At 47.5% G+C, this 24,287-nt stretch overlaps 2 protein-coding genes across 5 annotated transcripts in view; both read left to right on the top strand.

Moving 5' to 3' along the window:
* adka (adenosine kinase a) overlaps window positions 1-6,761 on the top strand; it is an 87,504-nt gene extending 80,743 nt beyond the window's left edge. For all 4 annotated transcript variants that reach the window (XM_031578640.2, XM_031578641.2, XM_031578642.2 and 1 more), the window contains 2 exons: window positions 4,567-4,653; window positions 5,527-6,761. In XM_031578640.2, the coding sequence (XP_031434500.1) occupies window positions 4,567-4,653; window positions 5,527-5,651 (212 nt within the window). In that variant the 3' untranslated portion in view covers window positions 5,652-6,761. The remainder of the gene's footprint in view (window positions 1-4,566; window positions 4,654-5,526) is intronic.
* Window positions 6,762-11,656: 4,895 nt separating this feature from the next.
* The window catches only part of LOC105912513 (histone acetyltransferase KAT6B-like), a 31,471-nt gene continuing 18,840 nt past the window's right edge, over window positions 11,657-24,287 (top strand). Inside the window, exons 1-3 of the mRNA XM_042709487.1 lie at window positions 11,657-12,759; window positions 14,436-15,001; window positions 15,084-15,419. Coding sequence (XP_042565421.1) covers window positions 14,723-15,001; window positions 15,084-15,419 — 615 coding nt within the window. The 5' untranslated portion in view covers window positions 11,657-12,759; window positions 14,436-14,722. The remainder of the gene's footprint in view (window positions 12,760-14,435; window positions 15,002-15,083; window positions 15,420-24,287) is intronic.

The raw sequence follows: 24,287 nt of genomic DNA, 5'->3' as shown, positions 1-24,287 counted from the left end.
AGACTCCCTATCAGATAAGCAGCCCTTCCTGGGGGTTCTGTCTCACTTAGAATAGCCCCGCTCAGGTTCCCAGACGGCTCCGGTTCGACTCTAATGAGAGGGAGAGTGCTACAGCTGTACGGTCTGTATGCCAGAGTAATGTTTAGCTTGTCCAGTTCGTTTTTTTTATGCCGGTGTAGTTTGGCTTTAGACGTGTCCGTCTCAGATGGTCAGTGCATCGTTTGTGCGTCGTCTCCCTGGCTTCTTTCTCTCATCCTCTGCCTTCTCTTCTCTTTAGCCCTAGTTCTGTTGAGCCTGACTGTGTGTGTGTGTGTGTGTGTGAGAGAGAGAGGGTGCGTGTGTGTGCGTGCCAGGGTGCGTGCGTGTGTGTGCGTGCCTTGTTGAATGTTGTTCCATGATGACTCAGACCTCCAGGACAGCATGGGCATGTCCCAGCATGCTTGAGCCTCACCAGTGCATAGCTGGGGCTCTCTGGACAGGTCTCTGTCCAGGGGTTGCCGTAAAGGTGCAGTCCACAATTCCACACGGTTCCTTTAAACTTTTTGGCAAATTGCTCTTTACAGTCGTCTAGTTGTCAGTTCTGTGTGGATGTGGAATGTCATGGAAATTTAATTGAAGGTCATTGGTCAAAGGTCAAAGGTTGTGGCTGAAAATGGGTGGGAGCCCTGTACAGTGCCATGTGGGACGCACTGAGAGGAGGAGGAGGAGGCTGCGTGCAGACTGAGGGAGGCTGGGAAGTATAATTGAATCTTAATCAGTGCGGTTTTTATCAGGGTTGTAAAATAATTGACTAGCGGCAAGTGGTCACTTAATTCAGACACACGCGCCTTGAGTTAATTGTTTAAAGAGGTGAGGCGTGCTGCTGATGGCTCCCTGTGTGAGTGTGTGTGTGTGTGTGTGTGTGTGTGTGTGTGTGTGTGTGCATGCCACATTCATTCCCACGCTAATTAGCTGACTCTAAATGGATTTGCTTTTATTCTCCTGTTCCCTTTTAGTGATTTATTATCAAAGACACGTCTGCATATCAAGAGGGAGCACACACACACACCACACACACCCACACACACACACACACACACACACAAACTCTCTCACTCACTCACTCTCTCACTCATACACCCAAATAGGTTCCTGAGAGTTCATTGTTGTTTCGACGGGCGTCTCATCTCGCAATGCATTCATTCATGAGACGTGGCCTCCAGACGATCCTCTTCCGTCTCGATGTAGCAACTCAGCAGCCCACCCGGCAACCAGTTGCGCTGAGCGTCGCCAAGCAGCCCACCCGGCACCCAGCGGCGCTCAGCGTCGCCAAGCGGCCCAGTTTAACTGTCAGTCTTCAACCTCCAGAGGTCATTGACATGCCAGTTACACCCAGTCTGGTTCAGACACAAACACATTTATTTAGTCTGAGCCTCGTGGAAATCTCAGTGTTTTCACTCTTTTAAATGTCTTTGGTGGCTTTTGGGGTGTGATAGACTAGCAATTAGATTTGGTGTCTTAGATTTTCTAGGTGAGTGAGTGAGTGAGTGAGTGAGTGAGTGAGTGAGTGAGTGAGTGAGTGAGTGAGTGAGTGAGTGAGTGAGTGAGTGAGTGAGTGAGTGAGTGAGTGAGTGTGTGTGTGTGTGTGTGTGTGTGTGTCTCCTTGTGCTTCTGTGAGTGTCTCCTTGTGCTTCTGTGAGTGTACTCCAGCCAGCAATCCCTCAGCAGAGGAGGAGCATGTTAACACACACAGTCAGAATCAACACACACACACACACACACACACACACACACTAGTCCTTTCTACACAGAGTGTGATGCCGTGTTTCCTAGGCTCTTACTAATGGCGGACGCAATGGACTTTTGTTATACTTTTAACTGTCAGCGGAGACTTCGACAGTCCTTATTGTACATCCGCACATAATACTCTGAACTGGTTTATCTTGGCTGGCGTGTGTGAAGGCATAGGGGTGCACACTTATCACGAACACCACGGCAAACATTTCACTTCACGTTCATTCATTTACCGTTGTTCAAAATCTCCTTTTTATTGCACAAATGTTGTTCCTTCAAATCACTGTTATTCAATTGTGCATATAGCATATGAAAAATAATGACAGTGTACATACCGTGCTTGTTCAACAAACAAGCTTGAATGAGTTCTTGCCGCCATTGGATCTTTTCCTGTCTTAGGAGGTGTGCTTCATGGTTTGGACGGTTCGCCCGTGCAGTTGTTTATAATTCAGTTAATTAAGTTGTAAGGTTTTCAAAGATGAATGTGACTTATAACTGTTGTTATCATTATTTTGAAGGCCTGACTTTGTTCTAATTATAATTGGTACCATTTTAACTTTGTGTAATGTGTATTTCTTTGATTTCACCCCTGTGCTGTGGGCCTGTGGTGTGGCATGGGCCAATTAGGCGTAAGTTCAGCTAGCTGATAAAAGGGTTAGCGTGGTAGTAGTTGGGAGGCTTCTGTGCTAAGAGCTTCTTCAGTGAGAGTTTGTTTGGTGAGCTTAGTGTATGCTCTTCTCTATCCTCTTCAGAAGCGTGAGGTTGATATCTTTGTACTGTGTTCATTTAGTACTAATACTAAGCTGTAATACTGGCTGTACATATACAGCTGTTTGTAAATATCTTTGGTTTCAATTTATATTATTAGTCTTTTTGTTTATTTATTTTTTTACCTTCTTGGATTATGCACATGGTGGAGGACACATACATTTCAAAGCACAGAGTTTTTGTATCCCTGCTGCCTTTTGTGCCAAAGACCCTCGACACGATTAGCCTTTGACACAGAGATCCCGCCGTTCTCACGTTAGGAAGCCCCTTCATTATGGCGCCTCCACTTGTTGATGCTGACCCTAACAGAGGCAGCATAATGACGCCCCAGTGTGTCCTTGTACACAGCGATCCGCCAAGGCAGAAACCAGAGGCGTGACCTTTAACACGGCATCTAGCTACACCTTTAATGCCGTGGTTGAGACCACTCACAACTCAGACATGTCCAAGTTGGAACATTGCACTAGAACGCCACTTGAAGACACATACACTCACGCACACACACAAACACACACGCAGACACGCAGACACGCAGACACACAGACACGCATGTGCACACACACACACAGACACACATACACGCACGCACACGCACACACATGCTACCATTTGAAGACACAGCTACAACTCAGAACCTCAAAGACAAAATATCCCCGGCTTCAGTGAGGCGCATCATTTAATCAATTTGACATCGACCTTGACTATATGAAAAGCACACAGGCACGCACACACACACACACACTCTCGCACACACACACACTCACTCTCACTCTCAAACTCACTCTCTCACACACACACACTCATACACTCACACACACACACACACACACACACACACACTCACTCTCAAACTCACTCTCTCACACACACACACACACACACTCATACACTCACACACACACACACACACACACACACACACACACACACACACACACACACACACACACACTCAGTAGTGGTTAGAAGTGTGATTTGAAGAGAGATGCTAGGGAGTAGGTTTCATGGAGTTCAGTAGACCGTTCTTTACAGCACGGCCAGTACAAACACCCTCCCTCTATCACACACACACACACACACACACACACACACACACACACACACACACACACACACACACACACACACAGCACAAACAAGCCGACACTCCCTCTTTTAGCACGCAGCCTCTGTGGTCAACACATACACACACACATCACGCACTGCCTCTGTCCGTGTGAAGCCTCTCTGGTCTACACACTAACAAACACACACACCCTCTCTCCCTCTCCCTGTCTTTCCGTTTCACTAGCACACACAGACACACAAATTTCAGTTTACTAAAGCACACACTTAGCGTGCATCACTTATACAAACTCACCAAATACACACAACACCCTGGACACACACAACACTGTTTCTCTCCAGAACAAAATGCACACAACATGACAGGGAAAACACACACCACAATACAAAAACACGCCATGCACACAAACACACACAACATGACATGGAAAACACACACCACAATACAGAAACACACCATGCACACACACACACCATGCACACACACACACCCATCATGCACACACACACACACACACACACTATGCACACACACACACACACACACACTATGCACACTAACACACAAAACCCCTTGGACACGCTCCACTGCACTAACATGCTCTCTCCAACCTCAGTGGGCCTCTGGGCCCTTAGGTCTACAAGTCTGTGAACCCGTGTCTATAACACACATGAGCTAGTGTGTGTGTGTGTGTGTGTGTGTATATAGACATCAGTAACACACTCTTTACATGAAATTTGTGTATATGTGTGTCAGAGAAAAGGAGAGTGTGTGTGTGTTTGTACTGAGCTTAGTACCTACATACACGTAGTCTGTACATGACATAACTCCTCAATTACATACCTAACTATAGAAGTCAGTAGAAGTAGAAGTCAGTGATGTGCATATACAGTATGTGATTGGCTGATTTCTAACCCTGTGTGTGTGTGTGTGTGTGTGTGTGTGTGTGTGTTTTGCAGGTAAGGACGTGGAGATGTTCCCTGTGCTGAAGATTGACCAGAGTAAGATCGTCGACACTAACGGGGCCGGAGACGCTTTTGTAGGAGGTAGGAAGCCGAGGTTCCTCTTTCTCACTCTCACACACACACACACACACACTCACACACTGTTTAAAAGAATCTGTGTGTGGGTTTGTTTTCTCTGTATCTCTCTCTGCGTCTTCATATGTTTGCCTTCATATACATGACACCTCTATTAATCAGCACCTGCTTCTGTGTGTGTGTGAGTGTGTGTGTGTGTGTGTGTGTGAGAGCATATGTGTGAGTGTGTGTTTGTGTGTGAGCATATGTGTGAGTGTGTGTGCCAGCAGGTCTGTCATCTCAAACTGCTGCTTTCTGACAGATGTGCAGATGTGTTAAAACAGTTTGACTTGAAATCTGACATCCTTACAACTCAATCCTCATTACTGTTGCTTAAGCGCACTGTATGTGTGTGTTTGTATGTGTGTGTGCTTGCAGGTGTGTGTAATGTGGGTGTATCTATCTGTTCATGTGCATGTTTTGTGCGTGTGTGTGTGTGTGTGTGTGTGTGTGTCTTGCATGTTTCCCTTTTGAGCTGGTACAGGAGAAGACTGTAGAGGCCTTTTGTGAGTGTGTGTGTGTGTGTGTGTGTGTGTGAGTAAGTCAGTAAATTAGTGTGTGTGTGTGTGTGTGTGTGTGTGTGTGTGTGTGTGTGTGTGTAAATGAGTATTTGGGTGTGTGTGAATTTATGTTTGTGTGTGTGTGTCCTCATGTTGTGTGTCCTACAGGTTTCCGATCAGAGCTGGTTCAGGAGAAGTCTCTGGAAGTGTGTGTGTGTGTGTGTGTGTGTGTGTGTGTGTGTAAATGAGTATTTGTGTGTGTGTGAATTTATGTGTGTGTGTGTGTGTGTGTGTGTGTGTGTGTGTGTGTGTGTATCTGACCGTTCTGTGTGTCCTGCAGGTTTCCTGTCTGAGCTGGTTCAGGACAAGACTCTGGAGGAGTGTGTTTCTGCGGGCCACTACGCCGCTAACGTCATCATTCGCCATGCCGGCTGCACCTTCCCTGAGAAGCCCGACTTCCCCTGATCACATGACCACATGGCCACACTCACCCCCCTCTCAGCTGCGCGGGGAGAAGAGCCAAGATGGCGTCCTGGCGGCTCTACTGGGGAACAGATGCCCTCCTCCAACATTGCCTTCTCCAACATCCCCCACTCCTTTCTCTCTCTCTCTCTCTCTCTCTCTCTCTCTCTCTCTCTCTCTCTCTTCCAGTCTTTCTCCCTCCCTTTATTTTGTTTTCTCTCTGACTTACTCCCCTTTATCCTCCCTCTCACTTCTTCTCCTTCACCCTATCTCTCTCCCTCCCTCTCTTTCTCCTTCACCCTATCTCTCCCTCTCTCTCCTCATTTCTCTTCTCTTTCTTTTTTCTCTCCCCACATTCAGACTCCTGTGCCTCAGCCCTCTTCTTCTTCTTCCTCCTCCTCCTCCTCCTCCTCCGTCCAATGGAGAAACAACTTTTGACATTTAACGTTTTTTTTTTTTAAACTTTTGAAATTTTAATTTTAGTTAAGAACTCAGAAAACTCAAGACTTACAGTTTACATAACACGTCCTAGTTGCCCGGGAGACTTTCATCTTTTTCATTTAAAAAAAAAATATATAATATATAAATATATATATTATTTTTTTTTCCATCTGTGTAATTTCGTTTTATTGTGCCAGCAGAAGCAGAGCTAGAAGTCTGGTAGAACAAAGACCAATGTGTGAGCTGGGCCGCATGTGTCTGTGGATTCCCTTTAAGTTGTCCAGGATCACACACAGACGCGCTCCTCTGTGTGAGGACTGATGTTAGGAACTGTAGTAGTTTAATTGTTTTGTTTTTTGTAGTGTAATTGTTTTGATTTGTTTTTTTAACAGACGATAATGTTAGAGGTTTTTGTTGTGACCCGGTCTGGTTGAGATGCCTCACTCTGGTGTTTGAAGCCCACAGACAGACAGCAAGGAGTTTAGACTGAAACCCCAGCGTAGAGACATGGAGTGAATGGAGAGGTGTGGGTGTGTGTGCGTGCGTCGTCCGTGTGTGGGTCCATCTGGATGCTGGTGTATGTGTGTGTATGCAAAATATGGTGCTGTCCACACTGTTGTCCCTCACAATTATGCCTCTAAAAAATGACAAGAGTAAAAGAACTGATCTCTACCTGGTCCTGTTTGTCTTTTTTTTAACACACACACACACACACACACACACACACTCATCTGTCAGTCGCTTGACTGGTCTCACACCTTCAGTGTGTGTTGTACAGTATAGCCCAAGTGTAGAGTTTGTATTTGTGTGTGTGTGTGTGTGTGTCCTCAATAATGTATTGGTCAATACTGATAAGAATAACAGGATCTAAGACCCACAAGCACACTAAAAATAGATCTCTCCGAAACTGCACACATGCAGAACTGCCCCGTGAGGACCGTATTTGCCCCAATGCTCAGGGGTAAAGGGGGCATCTGAAGCAGGTCACACTGACACCACAATGACACACACACACACACACACACACAAACTCAGACAGGTGCATACTTTCATGCAGACACATATACTTCTTTGTAACACACACACATTTCTGCAGGAGGAACTGGGCAGCTGCACAGGGATTAGTGAAGGGCACACACACACACACACACACACACACCCCTCCAGCCCTCATTAGTGAGATCTGGAAATTAGTCTGACCCCTCTATCCGCGTGTGTGTGTGTGTGTGTGTGTGTGTGTGTCCAGGTACTACAGGAGTGGGGAGAGGAGGAGTGGGGCCCTCCTGACACAGCAGGAAACATGAGCCGAGAAAAGAGCTGAACACACACACACACACACACACACACAAATAGACTCACACTCTCACACACCAACATACACACTCCTGACAAGGACAAAGTCCTTACCATCACCCGCTCTCTTCCCCTCCCCCCGTTCTCTCTCTCTTTCTCCCTCCTTTCTGGAACGCTTTCAACCCACCCCACTCACTCCCTCCCTCGTTGCCTTTCTCCTCACACACACACACACACACACACACACACACACACAGCATTACTGACTCTTATTCCTGTGTGTCTTGTTTAAAGCCATGGAAACCTCACCTGAGAGATTTATAAAAGTGTACGCTGAACGACAAACACTGATGTTTTATCCCCATCTGCTGAAGGACATGCGGTAAGGACACACACACACACACACACACACACACACATACTGGGACGGAACATCATGGCTACCCAGAGCTCTAAACTAGACAATAGAGACACAATATCAGCGTCTGGAGAAGGACGCCTAGCTGCTCTCTAGGAGGTTCTAATAAGGTCTGTAAAGTCCATCTGAGCTTGACCCGAGGAGCCTTGCTCTCTCTCTCTCGCTCTCTCTCTCTCACACACACACACACACACACACACACACACACACAGGCTAGCTCTTTAAATGGTTGTGCAGTTGCTGGATTGAGTGATTTATTGGCAGCCATTAGGGATTAGTCGCTGCCTTCCTCCTCAAAGCTCCATTTCCTCATCAGAATACGGTCCACTCTGAGGGCACACACACATCACTATCATAGTGAACACACACATCACTGTATCATAGTGAACACACAAATTACTGTATCATAGTGAACACACACATCACTATCATAGTGAACACACACTACTGTATCATAGTGAAAACACACATCACTGTATCATAGTGAACACACACATCACTATCATAGTGAACAAACACATCACTATTATAGTGAACACACATTACTGTATCATAGTGAAAATGCACTCACACTCAGACAGCTATCAAGAGGGAAAACGGGCACGCACTCACACACACACACTCGCCAGAGAGAAAACATCACACTGTTTAAATAGTGTGAACACAACACACACCAAAGCACAGCAGTAGTGTGTGAGGGAGCGTGAACACACACACACACACACAGTCCCAGGACTGAACAGCATGAGAGCTGTAGTGTGTGAGGGAGCGTGAACACACACACACACACACACACAGACAGTCCCAGGACTGAACAGCATGAAAGCTGTCTGAGGTTCTGTTTTGAGAAATGTCTCCCCTTCGGTGCTCCCTTCCTGACGAGGCCGGCTCCAAAGCACGCTGGGATAGTCACACCCAATCCCTCTGTTCCCCCTGCAGTGTTTGGGATTAAGCCCGGCAAGCCAAAGCGCTGTACTTGATATTGGTTTGATCATTACATGTAGGATTAGGTTTGCTATACAGTCACACATCAAGCGTCTCAACACTGAGGATAAATGTAGCTATAGCACAGATGTTTTATCCCATTCGTTAAGATCAGGCATCTCTTGTGCAATAATTAAAGGGGGAATTCTAACTCAAACGCAGACATGAACATCCTGACACTGGTGATCAGTGGCTTGGAGACTTAAGACCAGTTGATTTAGTGAGGGGTGTCAGGTTTCCTACTAGCTGGATGAAATGTAGACTAAAGAGGACTAATGCCGGTCCCCTTTCGTCTATGACAAACGTCTGGAAATCTCCTGTGAAGACAAACAACCCAAGTAATTTAACAGGAATCGTTCAACATTTATCACTGACATTTTCAACCCTCGTGTAGTAACAGTTCTTCGGTAATGAATTCATGATTTATCTAGTTTTAAAGAAACAAACTTCTGAAGCGGGGCGACAGTCAGTCAGGGTACCAGGCTAGATGAGCGTTTCCCTGGACCAGAGCCAGAGAACACATTCCACTGGGGGGCTGATGGGAAGTGATTGTAAGACAAGTGGCTGCGTTTCACCTCTGTCAGCTCTTGCGCTCCGCCATCTCGCTGAGAGAGAAAGAGAGAGAGAGAGAAAGAGAGAGAGAGAGGCCTCTCCAGGCACCGCCATAGACATGCAAAGCAGGCCTCATGTTCTAACAGGCCGAACCCGTCTCAGCCACGCAGCCGCAGGTGTCAGGTCACCTCGGACGCGAAACCGATCCGGCCAGCGGGGCTAGACTGCGGGCGATTCCCACGCCGCTGCGCTTGTGTCTGATTGGCTGTCGGCCCCCCGTGTCTGGTGCACCATGTCAGTGTATACCGGCTGGACCGTGGGCTCTCGTTTTTGAACAATGATGTTAAAGGAACTGTAGCCTTTTGTAATGCATCTTTAAAGTAGGTTTGGCATTAAAGGAAGAACACAGCACAGCCGACTACAATAACAACGCTATTGATGAAGCTGATTTCCATAGCCTTTGAATTAGACTGCTACATGGTGCATGACCTCAGCCCAGTCACCGTTTCGGTATTGGTCCTGGTTCGGCTCGGACAGCCTTGTACCACAGCAGCCTGTTGCTACACCAGAACTGTGGCTACACCAGCACCTGCTAATCGAGCAGACAAGAAGGAACCAATTTGGGGGGGGGGGGGGGGGTTCGATCTTTCTGGCTCGATCTGTCTGAACAAATTCAGCCACCACCTTACCACCTTTCCACCTTTGTTACAGTAGTAGAAGCATGAGTTATTTTAGGGCTGGCCTGAACAGCGTGGAGGTTTTTGTAGTGGCCTGCATCCTAAAGTGCAAACTGTATCTGGATCTTTCCCATATTTGCATTTAAAAGACCCAGACTTTTTTTTTTTAATTACCTTACCATTCATTCCACAACTTAGCTTAGCACACACTAGCGTTCAGGGTCGGATCTGTTGTGATCAGATTCAGCTCAAGTAGGTCCACGTTTGATCTGAATGGGTCTAGGTGATCAGATTCAGCTCAAGTAGGTCCAGGTTTGATCTGAATGGGTCTAGGAGCAGATGAAGCTGGCAGTGAGCCCTGCTCTCTCCTGTGACATGACCCAGATCCCGAGCACTGGGCTCAGCCCTTATGTAATGGGGAATCACACAAAAAATGGTGAATTGATTACTTGACAGAATGACAGAATATGACAACCAGTGAGGCGAAATCTTTTTAAGAAGTTTGTCCAGTCCAGGGTCCCAAGAAATACTGTAAGCTGACCTGAAGGACTGTGGAGTCATTAGCAGATGGGTTATTCCCCTACATATCTAAACTATATATACAAATATTAATCTAAAATAAAACATATTTCCTAATCAAGTCATCCGGTCATCATGGCAGTTTTACCCACAAACGTGCATGTGGACAGATGTTTGTCCACTTGATCTCGGATGTATATTTGGTAGACGGATTACCAGCCCTCATAAACTTTGTTTAGGCTGTTCTGATGCATAGTTTCTGTCTTTATTTTTAAACTTAAATTTAACCTGTTAATTACACCAAAACACAAACCTTATCCTTCTGCCCACCATCCTCTACCACGTGTGTGTGTGTGTGTGTGTGTGTGTGTGTGTGTGTTTGAGTGAGTGTGTAAGCCTACTTCAGTAATTTACTGAAGGCTACTCTTTTTTATGAACCAATCTACATTTCACAGCAGTACGTGGACATACATTTTATAAAGCTATACAACTGTAGGCTATGTCTAATCAGAATGCTTAATGATCTCTTGGACCTGATCTGATGGACTTCCTCCTTTAATTAGGCTACTGAACTGATTTTCTGCTGCACTTCGCAAGCCAAAGATAAAGGAAGCTGTAGGCTACTGAAGTCATCCTGCGAGCCAACCTAAGCCAGTAAAATAATTTGAAAGAGGTGTTTTAAGTATCTTAGACCTAAACAGCTGAGGCGCGTATGTCCTACTTTTAAACGGCTATTTGGTTTGTCGTGTGTAACCTGAAATGCAATGTGTGTGTTCTGTACGTGCGTGTTTTCAGTAGGCTAAAGGAGGTGACATACACATACACACACACAACCACGGTGAGGTGTCCTCGGGCAGTCAACAGAGAGCGGAGAGGGGAGGGTGCTACTTTGTCACACTGCTTTCTCTGTGGGCTATGTTAACCTTTCAATTAGTAGCGAACGTGTCCCTCCGGTTCCGTAGCCTCAGAGCTGTCGCGTGCGCTCGAGCACTTCATCAAATGAGAATTGTGGATTACGGTCGTCCTTCTTGTGGATTTTTCATCAGAGGACCTGCCGATTAACGCATTACACTTCGTGCAGGCAGGGGGAGAGAGATCGCAGAGAGAAAACTTGAAGGTAACAGCCAGCTCGATGTCCGCTTACCAACGTTGTCGGGCATTTTCCTTTCATAACCTTATTGCTTTTCTCAAGGCTGTGAGGGTGATTCTGCTTACCATGAGTTTGGAATAGCCTCTCCCGTCAAGTTGTCCAAACAGTACCCATACATTGATTAGCCTAAGTCTATATGCTATGTAACCTTGCGTTCCTCTGAATAATGACTAACGGGTTGTTGATGTGGCTTCAGCAGTCTATAGAAATTACACGATAGCCATCTGCGTTGTCTTGATCATACTTGATCTCTGAACAGCTAATAAGCCCTAACAGAGGTGACAAATTGAAATTATTTGTGATGTCTGAGCATCGTTTTCTAATATTGATGTTAGAGGAATTGTTTGGAATGCATGTTTAAAGTATAGCCCTGGCTTGCTGTTCAAGAAGGAACGCAACATAGCCTACTTCAATAAAAAGGTTACCGATGTCATTAATTTCCATAGACTATTACTATATATTCTGTATCATAGCCTACATAATATCGGCACTGACAGGTAAAACTAACGTATAACCGTTACTGAGGTATTTAAAGATGTGTTAAAGCTCCAATTAATTGGTCCGTAGGCTACTATTTTGTAAAGTTGCCCCAGGCAAACTGGGACGACTGTAAATACTTTAATTTGTTTTATTGCAACGTTAAATGCATTTACAATGCTCAATAAACCGAAGCATCCTTAAAGGAGCTAGTTGTTTACTGCTATGATAGCAATGTACCTCGCCCGTACAGAGAAGACAGCCCTCGGTTACTTAAAATTGATAGGGAGATGTTGGCACCTTAAAAGGCGGGTCAAGTGATTATTGGCAGATTAGGGAGCCAACAGACTCCTGGGGGGGTTGAACTTACCTCCTGTGATTGACGCTGAGTATATCAAACCAGAAATCTGAGGTGGCCCTTTTTAACCAATATTAAAGTTTCTAGGGAGGGAGAAGGGGTGCGAAGGTAACGTTTAATGAGACTCCATTGGGTTATAATCAGTGTCATGTCGGATTCATGTAAACTACAACATTGTAACAAAATGGCGTCTGTTTAGGTAACACGATCAAGCGGCAGCCCAGTCTACCTTAGTAATCGAGGTGAGTTATTTAGCTGCCAGAAATAAATGTTTGTGATTTGTCTCATTCATTGTGGTCGTAGGTTAATTACCATGTTTACTTGTCGTCATAAATTTTCGGTAGTCATCTTGTCGGAAGTAGTCATAAAACATAACCGACTTAGCCGGGTGGCTAGCGATAGTTGCTGGAGGCTCTATTGAGCGTTTGCCAGGGTGCACTAACCAAGCTGGTGTACGTGGGCTTTGCGATCCGCTAGCCAGCATGGTTGGCAGGTTTGTGAGCTTGGTAGCTAACCAGCTAGCCTTTTAGCATGCAACAAGATATTGTGCACACGGATGGCTATGCTAATTTAGCTTTGAGCCTGAAAGGCTTTGCTTGGATTGTTGGTTAACCATTTTGGAACAAAATGAGTGTAGACAATGTGACCGTGACGTTGTACACTCTCATTTTAGAGATCAGTGTCAATGTGTGATAGACATGATCTCAATGTCGCAATTAATTTTAAATGCAAGTTAGTGCATCATTTTTGTCAAATAACATTATTTAAGGGGAAAGCACAGCTTTCAATCCACGTTATCTGAGCTCTCATGCATCTTGTGACAGTACCACTTAATTTTAATGGCAGCTGTCTTTTATTATACTGGTGCTGAAAAAGCAGCATTATCGCTTTCAGCAGCTGTAAAATGTAGTTATTTTAGCCAAATTTAGTGTCAAGCTTCTGAGCTAGCGAACGTCACTGAAATGTGCGTTCGTCTGCCACATGACACGATATTCCAGTTAGATTTCTCTGCGAAGCTAACGCGGAAAGCAAGTTGCACTATTATTCAATTATTAATGGTCTGACTTCCGTAGGATCACCGTAGCCGAAGTTGGCTAACTAGCAGTTGAGAGACGGGTTACGGAAGGGCAGTCACGGGCAGGTCAATCACATATCTCATCTGCCCAATAGCCATGTAATTGTATTCGTCGTCAGCCATTACATCGTTTGTGATGGCTTAATAGGTGATTTGTATAGACTGGGATGCATTTGTGGGGCAGGTCTGGTGAAGCGCCTAGCGGTTTTCAGAAGGTGGAGTGGTTGATGTACGATTATTGCACAACGCATGGGTCACCTGCTGGCTCTCGGAAACCCTGTTATTTTTCACTGCCTGCGCCTGCGCGCGTGTGTGTGTGGGGTGGTGGGTTTTAAGAACGCAGATGACTCCAGCAATTTCGAAAGCGGAATGTTTACAGTCTGCCGTGTTGATCTTAAATCATCTTCCGAGTGTAACTACACCGCAACATCAACATTACACACCATTTACTGTGAATCACTACACGCCTGTCAGCTAATGGGACACTAAATCATTCACAAGTAAACGATGTATAATGATTTACACCTATGGAATCCTGGTACTAGCTTTTTCCCCCTTCCGTTCACTGTCTAATTATATTACCTGTCCTCTGGATATGCTTTTGGGTAATAGGACTGCATATTATCTGAAATAATGTATTTTTTCTGATCTGTTAAATGGCTGGCCAGTCCCATCTGGTCTGCATGAGGTCCAGGTTCAGTGAAAGGTGACTTTTTATAAAGCTTCTGCACCAGTGAAATTGACATGGCTGCAGGAAAGAGTCTGTTCCCATAGTGGAGCTTTCTTTGGTACTTTCTTAGACCTTCAGTAAGTTCTGTGTCCCCTGTGTGTTCTCATTTTCAGGTGTTCGGACCTCCATCGCAATCAGGATTTTCCAGCGAGTTTCTCACTTTTTCGTGTGTGGATATAATACTGCCCCTGCTGTGGATTAACCTGCGTCTGTGAGGAGTGTAGCGGGGGTGCGTTGTGGATCTATGTGATGCGTTTGGTTCTGCGGAGGCAGGTGGAGGGCTCTTCTCGACACAGTGGATGCGTATAGCTGCCCCACGGGGGACATGCTCAGGCGAGGCCTGTATGGAGGCGCAGTGCGTGAGCGACGTTAGCGTGAGCAGCGTCCGCGGCTCGTGGGTATGATGAGGCTGGCCAACCCGCTGTACACTGAGTGGATCCTGGAGGCCATCCACAAGATCCGCCGGCAGAAGCAGCGGCCGTCCGAGGAGCGCATCTGCCACGTGGTGGGCGCCGCCCGCGGTCTGGACAGCCCCGCGGTGCTGCAGCAGCTTCGGCTGGCCGTGCAGGATGGCATCGTGCTCAGGGTCACCAGCAAAGGATGCACCTCCTACAAGGACCCTGAGGGGTCGTCTGGGGCATCGGGGTCGTCTGGGGCATCGGGGGCGAAGATGACGGGGGCTGGTGGGATGACGATGACGGGGGGTGGGGGGGCTCGGGCACCCACGCCACGCGCTCCTCCCATCGCCCCCCTGCCCCAAGCCGGAGCGCGTTCCTGCGGCGGTGGCGGACCTGCGGCAGGTGGACTGGAACCGGGTTCTGCGCCGGGCCCTGGAGGGGCTTGCTGCGCCAGGGGGGTCGTCGTTTCGGAACATGGAACGGTACGTGCGGGGCCAGCCGGACCTGGCCAGTGTGGTGGCCAACCCCCGCTTCCAGCACCGGCTGCGTCTGGCCGCCAAGCGGGCCGTCAGCACCGGGCGGCTCCTGAAGGACGGGCCGCGGTACCAGCTCAGCCCTACAGGGGGCGCCACGGTCAGAGGGCTGCTCAGGAGCAACACAGCCCTGCCAGTCACTCTGTTACCCCATGAGAGGAACCAGGTGAGAACCTGTGTGTGTGTGTGTGTGTGTTTGTGTGAGAGAGAGAGAGAGAGAGAGATTGCTGGTCTTGTGTGTGTGTGTGTGTGTCTGTTTGTGTGAGTGTGAGAGATTGCTGGTGCTGTGTGTATGTACATGAAGCTGTTAGTGGTGGGTATGGAAGAAGCTGCAAGCAGAGTGTTTTTCTGTCAGCGTGTGTGTGTGTGCTTTGTTAGTGGTTTACATGTGTCTGCGGGTGATGCCTGTTGGTGTGTGTGTGCGCTTCTCTGTGGACTGTGTGTGTGTGTGTGTGTGTGTGTGTGTGAGCACGCTTGTCTGTGGACTGGTGTGTGTGTGTGAGCACGCTTGTCTGTGGACTGTGTGTGTGTGCGCTTGTCTGTGGACTGTGTCTGAGGGTCCTGGTTTCCAGAGGAGAGTGTTGGGTCATGCCCTTACTTTTTGACATCCAGGTCTACAGCCTGTGCCTTCTTCCACAGACACTTAAGTGTGTGTGTGTGTGTTTCTGTAGATTTGGAGCATGCTGTGTAACAATAGTGTTCTCTTCACTGGTGTTAAACTTTCAGACTACTTTCTCTAGGCGGGTGCGTATTCCTCTGGTAGTGGTTTGTGTGTGTGTGTGTGTTTGTTACAGCTGAATACACTGGTGCACTGGGAAATTAGTTTTGGGCTCGCTCTGTGTGTGTGTGTGTGAGGGAGAGAGATTGGTGTGTGCGTGTGTGGGACTTGTTGATGAACAGAAGAGAACAGGATGTGTCTTTTGTCATCAGTGTTTCCTCATCTCTCCCAGAACTCACCAGAGATTTCCAGTCACCGTGTGTGTGTGTGTGTGTGTGTGTGTGGTCATCTCGCTCCCAGAACTTACCAGAGCTCTTGGGCCATCCTGAGTGCTCTCTGAAAAGTGTGTGTGTGTGTGTGTGTGTGTGTGTGTGTGTGTGTAATACAGACACAAATACACACTGCTAACAGTATGACTGTTTCCTGGATGAGCTGTGGCCAGAAAGAATTTCCTGTAGACAGGCCTGGCATGAAAACCGTGACCCCAGTTCCCTTACACACACACACACACACATACTGTTAGCAGTGGGTCTGTATCACACACACACACACACACACTGACACTGAACACTCACTCTTGTTGTCTGACCCAGAGCACAGTATCACTCTCAGCTCACTCTTTAAAAGTCTGTCTCACTCTCAAAGTTCAATTTTTAAAGACATAGCACACTGGAAGCAGTTTCACTCTCATTCTTAGGTCACTCCCTTAATATATATCACTCCTCCCTCTGTAACCCAAGGCTCAGTGTCACTCTCATAGTTCACTCCGTTTCAAATCTATCTCACTCTTGGTTGACTTTGTTAAGGCCTCCATGCCACGCATGAAGATGTCTCTCTTCCACAGCAGAACTGGCTCTGTGTCCCTGTGTTGTGATGAGCACATCTGTCTAGATATGTGTGTACTCGCCTCTGATATTGTGCTTCAGTAGCCAGTTCAACAGGACACTCTTACCACCACTCTGATCTCTCGCTCTCTCGCTCTCTCGCTCTCTTGCTCTCTCTCGCTCTCTCGCTCTCTCGCTCTCTCTCTCTCTCTCTCTCTCTCTCTCTCTCTCTCTGCTCTTTCTGAAGTCGTTCTTTGTCTAGTGGCCTGGCTGATGTTTATGTCTGTCTTAATGTGGTCTTGTCTCGCCTGTGTTTATATATGTGTTTATACGGGCTTCCCTGGCCTGTTTTTAGCCTTAGTGTGTGTGTGTGTGTGTGTGTGTGTTTACATATGCTTGCCAGGGCTTAGTCACGAGTCACGACGCTCTCGCTCTCTCTCTCTCTGTGTGTGTGTGTGTGTGTGTGTGTGTGTGTGTGTGTGTGTGTGTGTGTGTGTGTGTGTGTGTGTGTGTGTGTGTGTGTGTGTGTCTCTCTCCGTGGGCTTAGTTCTGGGCAGCAGCCCTAATACTCTGCTATCAAAGGCTGGCTAATCTGAAGCTCTGCTGGTAGCATCTGATCATCGCAATCACACTGAAGTAATTTGCCTGTGGAAAGGTCATACCTCTCCGTGTGTGTGAGTGTGTGGTCACCCAGCTCAAGAGCAGATGTATTGATTATTTGACGTGCTACTGTATGCTGTGCTTGTTATCCTGTCACTTAAGTGGAGAAGCCTGACCTCCTGGGTTGTGTTTTATAGTGAGTGCAGATCTGTGCTCAACTAGTCCCTACTGTGTGTGTGTGTTTGTGTGTGTGTGTGTGTGTGTGTGTGTGTGTTTGATGCTCACAGCGAAGGAGTGAATATCAGTGTGCAGCTGAAGTGGATTGATAACGGCCACTGTGATGTGAGCGCAGCATTGATCCCAGAGGAGGGCTAATGATGTTGGAGAGAGAGTGTGTGTGTGTGTGTGTGTGTGTGTGTGTGTGTGTGTGTGTGTGTGTGTGTGTGTGTGTGTGTGTGTGTGTGTGTGTGTGTGTGTGTGTGTGTGTGTGTGTGTGTGTGTGTGTGTGTGTGTGTGTGTGTGTGTGTGTGTGTGTGTGTGTGTGTGTGTGTGTGTGTGCGCGTGTGCAGCGCTCCTTAAGCAGGGCATTATCTGTCTGTTGCAGCTCACCTCTGGCCCGCAGATGCTGACAATGGGAGCCATTTGGTAATCAAATCCTGGAGCACATTCCCCTGTCCCCACACACACACACACACACACACACACACAAAGCAGCTTTGGTGTCCAGGCGCTGAGAAAACAAGAGGGAGATTTGGGTGGAGAATTGACTGTTGCTAAGCGATGCATCTCATTGACACAAGGACATGATCGCATGGAGTGAGTGAGTGTGTGTGTAGTTTTTAGGCTTTGTGTGTTTTTTTGTTTTAATTCTTTAGGGTGCATGTGTGTCTGTGTAGTTTTTAGGTTGTGTGTGTGTGTGTGTCTCTGTGTCTGTGTCTGTGTCTGTCTGCACGTATTCGCAGGCGGTCACAACGCCTCACAGATGGCCTGCGGAACTGGTCTGTGATTGGCCAGTAGCAACAACTGATTAGCTGGAGGCGTTAAAAGGCTGCTTTTGTGTGTGTGTGAGTGGGTGTGTGTGCGTCAGTGTGTGTGCGCGTGTGTGTGCGTGCGCGTGCCTGCCTGCCTGCCTGCCTGCTAAGGCACCGGTCAGTGCACAGCTGCTGTTCCCTCTTTATCCAGCCAGTTGGGGTTCACCCTGCAGAAAAGAGAGGCCAAGCCCACAGAGCTATTGTTTAGCGCGTGTAATTGAGAGTGAGAGAATAGTTCGATGAGAATGTGTGTGGGAAAGGGTGTGTGTGTGTGTGTGTGTGTGTGTGTGTTCCGCATTCGTTCTTTGTATGAACTTCATTTATGTGTATCCAAAAGTATGTATGTATGTATGTGCTTTGAGGTTTTCGTCCTATGTTTGTAATGTCACTACGTGCGTGTTTGGGGAGGGGTGAGCATCTTCCATCTTTTAGTTGGGTTTTGTTTATTGTCTTGTATGTGGGTATAAATAAAGGTCTGTGTGTCCTAACATCTCTCACACACACACACACACACACACACATCCACACACACACAGTCTACAACATGCTGTCAGTCAGTCCACATGGAAACGGTTAAACTCCTAAACATAGTGTGTTAATATATAAGGCACACACACACACACACACACGCACACGCACGCTTCAGTGAGACTTTTTCATAGCTGGTCACTGCTTTTGTATTTCATAGTGTGTGCAAGAAAAAAAAAACACGCACACACACACAATGGTTTTTCTGAAAGGTGAAGGTGATTTTCATATGCAAAATTTATGTCAGGGAGGGAGACCTTCAAACAGACACCCAGGCGCTTACACACACACACACACACACACACACACACACACACACACAGAGCTTGAATTGTAAATTCTCCTGCCAGCCTCAACAGTAATATATCTACACTGAACTGCACTCTAATCAGTAAGGAGGTGCATGTTAAATGTGATGTGTTAAGTGTGTGTATGTAAGTGTCTGTGAAGGGATGTGTGTGTGTGTGTAAGTAATGTAATGTGTTTATTCTGAAGCAGCTGTAAAGCCTAGGAAGCCCAGGTGTTGATTTGTGTGCAATTATGTGGCGCCTGTAAACTGTAGAGTAATTTGGTGTGTGACCGTACGTGTGTGTACTATGTTTAATCTGATGCTGAACTGCAAAGGCGAAGAACCCTAGACACAGACAGAGAGGGACACGGACAGACAGAGAGGGACACGGACAGACAGAGAGGGACACGGACAGACAGAGAGGGACACGGACAGACAGAGAGAGAGAGGGACAGACAGAGAGGGACAGACAGAGAGGGACAGACAGAGAGGGACAGACAGAGAGGGACAGACAGAGAGGGACACACAGAGAGGGACACACAGAGAGGGACACACAGAGAGGGACACACAGAGAGGGACACACAGAGAGGGACACACAGAGAGGGACACAGACAGAGAGACGTCTGTGTACCTCTCTGTCTGTGTACCTCTCTGTCTGTGACGGCAGAACAGAGAGTAGATTCTCCTGTCTCATGGCATAGAACTGTGTCTACCACTATCTGTCTGTCTCTTATTCACAGCCGTGCTCTTATGAGAAACTCCCCATCACACACACACCCACACACGCACTGAGAAGCTTGTGCATACACACACTGACGTGCAGCTGAGAACAGTGTGTGCGTGCGTGCACACAGGTGCATTTCTTCCTGAGACACACACACACACACACTCTCTCACAGTAACTGGACAGTCTTGCTCAGGAGCAGGAGTGGGCACTTCTGTTGGCAGCAGGATGCCTGCAGGTGATTGGCTGATGTCATGGCAACGTGATCACCACTTGGGCGTCCTCGTTCCGTCAGTCATCGCCTCGGTGACTCAGAGGTCAGGCAGACAATAAAACGTAACACTAGTAAACACACACACACACACTCATGCAGTGATACACACCCACAGTATACACTTACACAACAAAAAGATCCCACACACACCCTGTATGCTCTTTACTTTAAACACCTACTTTATAAAGTGCACGGTAAAACAGTGCGTACACACACACACACACACCCGGCAGCAGCCGGCGTGTCTTCTCACATGATCAGATGAGGCTAGTAGATAGGTCCTTCAGTGTGACACACACACACACACACACACAGAGCAGTCTCTCCTCACATGATTAGATGATGCCAGTGCAATCCTTTAGTGTGATCTGTGATGTGCTCGGGACTGCTGTCTGAACCAACATGCTCCTGAAGGGCACTTTTTTACAGTGGAGCACACACACACACGCGCGCACACACACTTAAACACACACACACACACCGCGCGCACACACACTCAAACACACAGTGTGATAAACAGTAAACCGTCGCACAGCCTACATACAGTGCTCAGATACTTCCACACAGCACACACATACATCCCCTCCCAAACAAACACACAGTCAGGCAAACAATATGTGCGTATCTTCCCAACTGGATGACCGTAAGACAACATTACTCACTTGTTGATATGGGTGGAAGAATAAAGGTGAAGAAGAACTCCTGTCATACACACGTGCATAGTGTCACACAGCACATGCTGACACACACACACACACGTGTGCATTGTGTCTCACAGCACCTGCTGTCTCTTGCTCACACACACACATCATGCATAGTGTCACACAGCACATGCTGACACACACACACACACGTGTGCATTGTGTCTCACAGCACCTGCTGTCTCTTGCTCACACACACACACACACACACACACACTTCATGCATAGTGTCACACAGCACATACTGTCACACACACATACACAGGCATACTGTCTCACACACACACATACACAGGCATACTGTCCCACACACATACACAGGCATATTGTCTCACACACACACATACACAGGCATACTGTCTCACACACACACATACACAGGTATACTGTCACACGCAGGCATACAGCGCATTCGGACAGTGAACACTGATGACACATACACTGCTCAAAAAAATTAAAGGAACACTTTGAAAACACATCAGATCTCAATGTGAAAAAAAATTGTGTTGGATATCTATACTAATATGGACAGTTTCATGTCTTAGGAACGAAAGGATACCACATCTTTGATGGAAATAAAAGTTTTCCGCCTACAGAGGGCTCAATTTTATTGACACCCCAAAAATCAAAGTGAAAAAATGATGTGGCAGGCTAGTCCATTTTGCCAAAATTCAATTTCTGCAACTCAAAATGCTTCTCAATATCTTGTGTGGCCCCCACGTGCTTGTATGCATGCTTGACAACGTCGCGGCATGCTCCTAATGAGACAACGGATGGTGTCTTGTGGGATGTCCTCCCAGATCTGTCTAAGGGTATCAGTGAGCTCCTGTAAAGTCTGAGGAGCAACCTGGCGGCGTCTGATGGACCGAAACATAATGTCCCAGAGGTGTTCTATCGGGTTTAGGTCAGGTGATCGTGAGGGCCATTCAATTGCATCGATTTCTTCATCCTCCAGGTACTGCCTGCATGCCCTTGCCACATGGGGCCGGGCATTGTTGTGCATCAGGAGGAACCCAGGACCTACTGCACCAGCGTAGGGTCTGACCATGGGTTCAAGGATTTCATCCCGATACCTAATGGCAGTCAGACTGCCGTTCTCTAGCCTGTAGAGGTCTGTGCGTCCCTCCATGGATATGCCTCCCCAGACCATCACTGACCCACCACCAAACCGGTCATGCTGAACAATGTTGCAGGCAGCATAGCGTTCTCCTTGGCTTCTCCAGACCCTTTCACGTCTATCACAGGTGCTCAGGGTGAACCTGCTCTCATCTGTGAAAAGCACAGGGCGCCAGTGGCGGACATGCCAATTCTGGTGTTCTATAGCAAATGCCAATCGAGCTCCACGGTGCTGGGCAGTGAGCACAGAGCACACTACAGGACGTCGCGCCCTGAGGCCACCCTCATGAAGTCTGTTTCTGACTGTTTGGGCAGAGACATTCACACCAGTGGCCTGCTGGAGGTCATTCTGTAGGGCTCGGGCAGTGCTCAACCTGTTCCTCCTTGCACAAAGCAGCAGATATCGGTCCTGCTGATGGGTTGAGGACCTTCTACGGCCCTGTCCAGCTCTCCTAGAGTAACTGCCTGTCTCCTGGAATCTCCTCCATGTTCTGGAGATTGTGCTGGGAGACACATCAAATCTCCTTGCAACGGCACGCGTGGATGTGCCATCCTGGAGGAGTTGGACAATCTGTGCAACTTCTGTAGGGTTAAGAAATCGCCTCATGCTCCCAGTAGAGATAATGACTCTAGCTAAAGCCAACACTAATGGAAAACCAGTCAAAGCGATCAAGAGGGAGAAACTTGAAATGGCCTCCACATGCAAAACCAGTCCTATTTTGGGGGTTGTCTCATTGTTGCCCCTCTAGTGCACCTGTTGTTAATTCCATCAACACTAATGCAGCTGAAACTGATTAACAACCCCCTCTGCTACTTAACTGACCAGATAATTATCAAAAAAGTGCAATTGAATTCATGCCATACCCTGATAAAAAAGTGTTCCTTTAATTTTTTTGAGCAGTGTAGTACACCCATACAGACACACATCACACACTATAAACATTAGGCTCACACACTGCACACACATATTCCCATACAGCACACAAACATTAAACAACCCTACCCCCACTGAGCATATACTATCTGAACATATGCATACTCAGCATACTTGCCTCACACGCTTCTGATCGAGTGCACACTACATCTGAGCATATGCATACTCAGCATACTTGCCTCACACACTTCTGATTGAGTGCACACTACATCAGAGCATATATGCATGCTTCTGTGGTTCTCTGTTCCTGATGAGCAGACACTGGGTCGGCTCTAGCCCTAGGAGACGCCTTAAACCCGACCTGCGCTTGTCTGCGTGGTCAGTGCAGCCCTATGAGACGCCTTAAACCCGACCTGCGCTTGTCTGCGTGCTCAGTGCAGCCTTACGAGACGCCTTAAACCCGACCTGCGCTTGTCTGCGTGCTCAGTGCAGCCCTATGAGACGCCTTAAACCTGACCTGCGCTTGTCTGCGTGCTCAGTGCAGCCCTATGAGACGCCTTAAACCCGACCTGCGCTTGTCTGCGTGCTCAGTGCAGCCCTGCAGCGCTTCTGCCTGTCTGTCAATCGGGCCTCAGTTTGGAAGGTCCACATTAGTGCCCAGTCTGCTGGTATGAGATAGACAAGCCCTTAATTACTAATGACATATCGGCTTGATTATAAGAGATTCTTGATCTTGGTCTTGATTGGCTGTGGAGTTTCTTTTGGGCGGGGGCTGACATATGGTAGTGGCATGTCATTGGTCGCTTATTCTCTCTGCCTCAGTTCTCTGTGCTCTCATTGGCTGCTGAAGCCAGTGTTGCGTGGCTCCCTGACGTTGAAGCAGCTTTGTGTGTCAGCCAATCAGAGAGGAGAGGGGGAATTGAAGGGTTCAGAGCAGTTGAAATGATCTGAAAGTGTGCATATTTGTATGCCTATTTGGCTGGTGTGTGTGTGTGTGTGTGTCAATATTTATGGTGCATGTATGGTGTGTTTGGTTGGTCTAAGAGTGAGCGTACATGTAAGCTTATGGCTTCTGTGGTGCATACTGTGTGTCTGTTTGAGAAAGGTGCGCTCATGTCTTGACCGAGGGGCCGTGTGTGAGAGGGAGAGAGGTGTGTGTGAGAGGGAGAGAGGTGTGTGTGTGTGAGTGTGAGAGGGAGAGAGCACATGTGGGTCAGTGATGTTACCGTTCTGGAAGGTTCCATCTCAAGCCTCTGCAACGTTTTCTCTTGGCAGAGACCAAGACACTCTCTTACCAGTGGAGCAGACAAACTGAGCTGTGTGTGTGTGTGTGTGTGTGTGTGTGTGTGTGTGTG

The sequence above is a fragment of the Clupea harengus genome, chromosome 13, assembly GCF_900700415.2.
Source record: "Clupea harengus chromosome 13, Ch_v2.0.2, whole genome shotgun sequence".
NCBI classification, from domain to species: Eukaryota; Metazoa; Chordata; class Actinopteri; order Clupeiformes; family Clupeidae; genus Clupea; species Clupea harengus.
The sequence above is the reverse complement of the archived record's forward strand: the minus strand, read 5'-3'. Positions and strand labels throughout refer to the sequence as shown.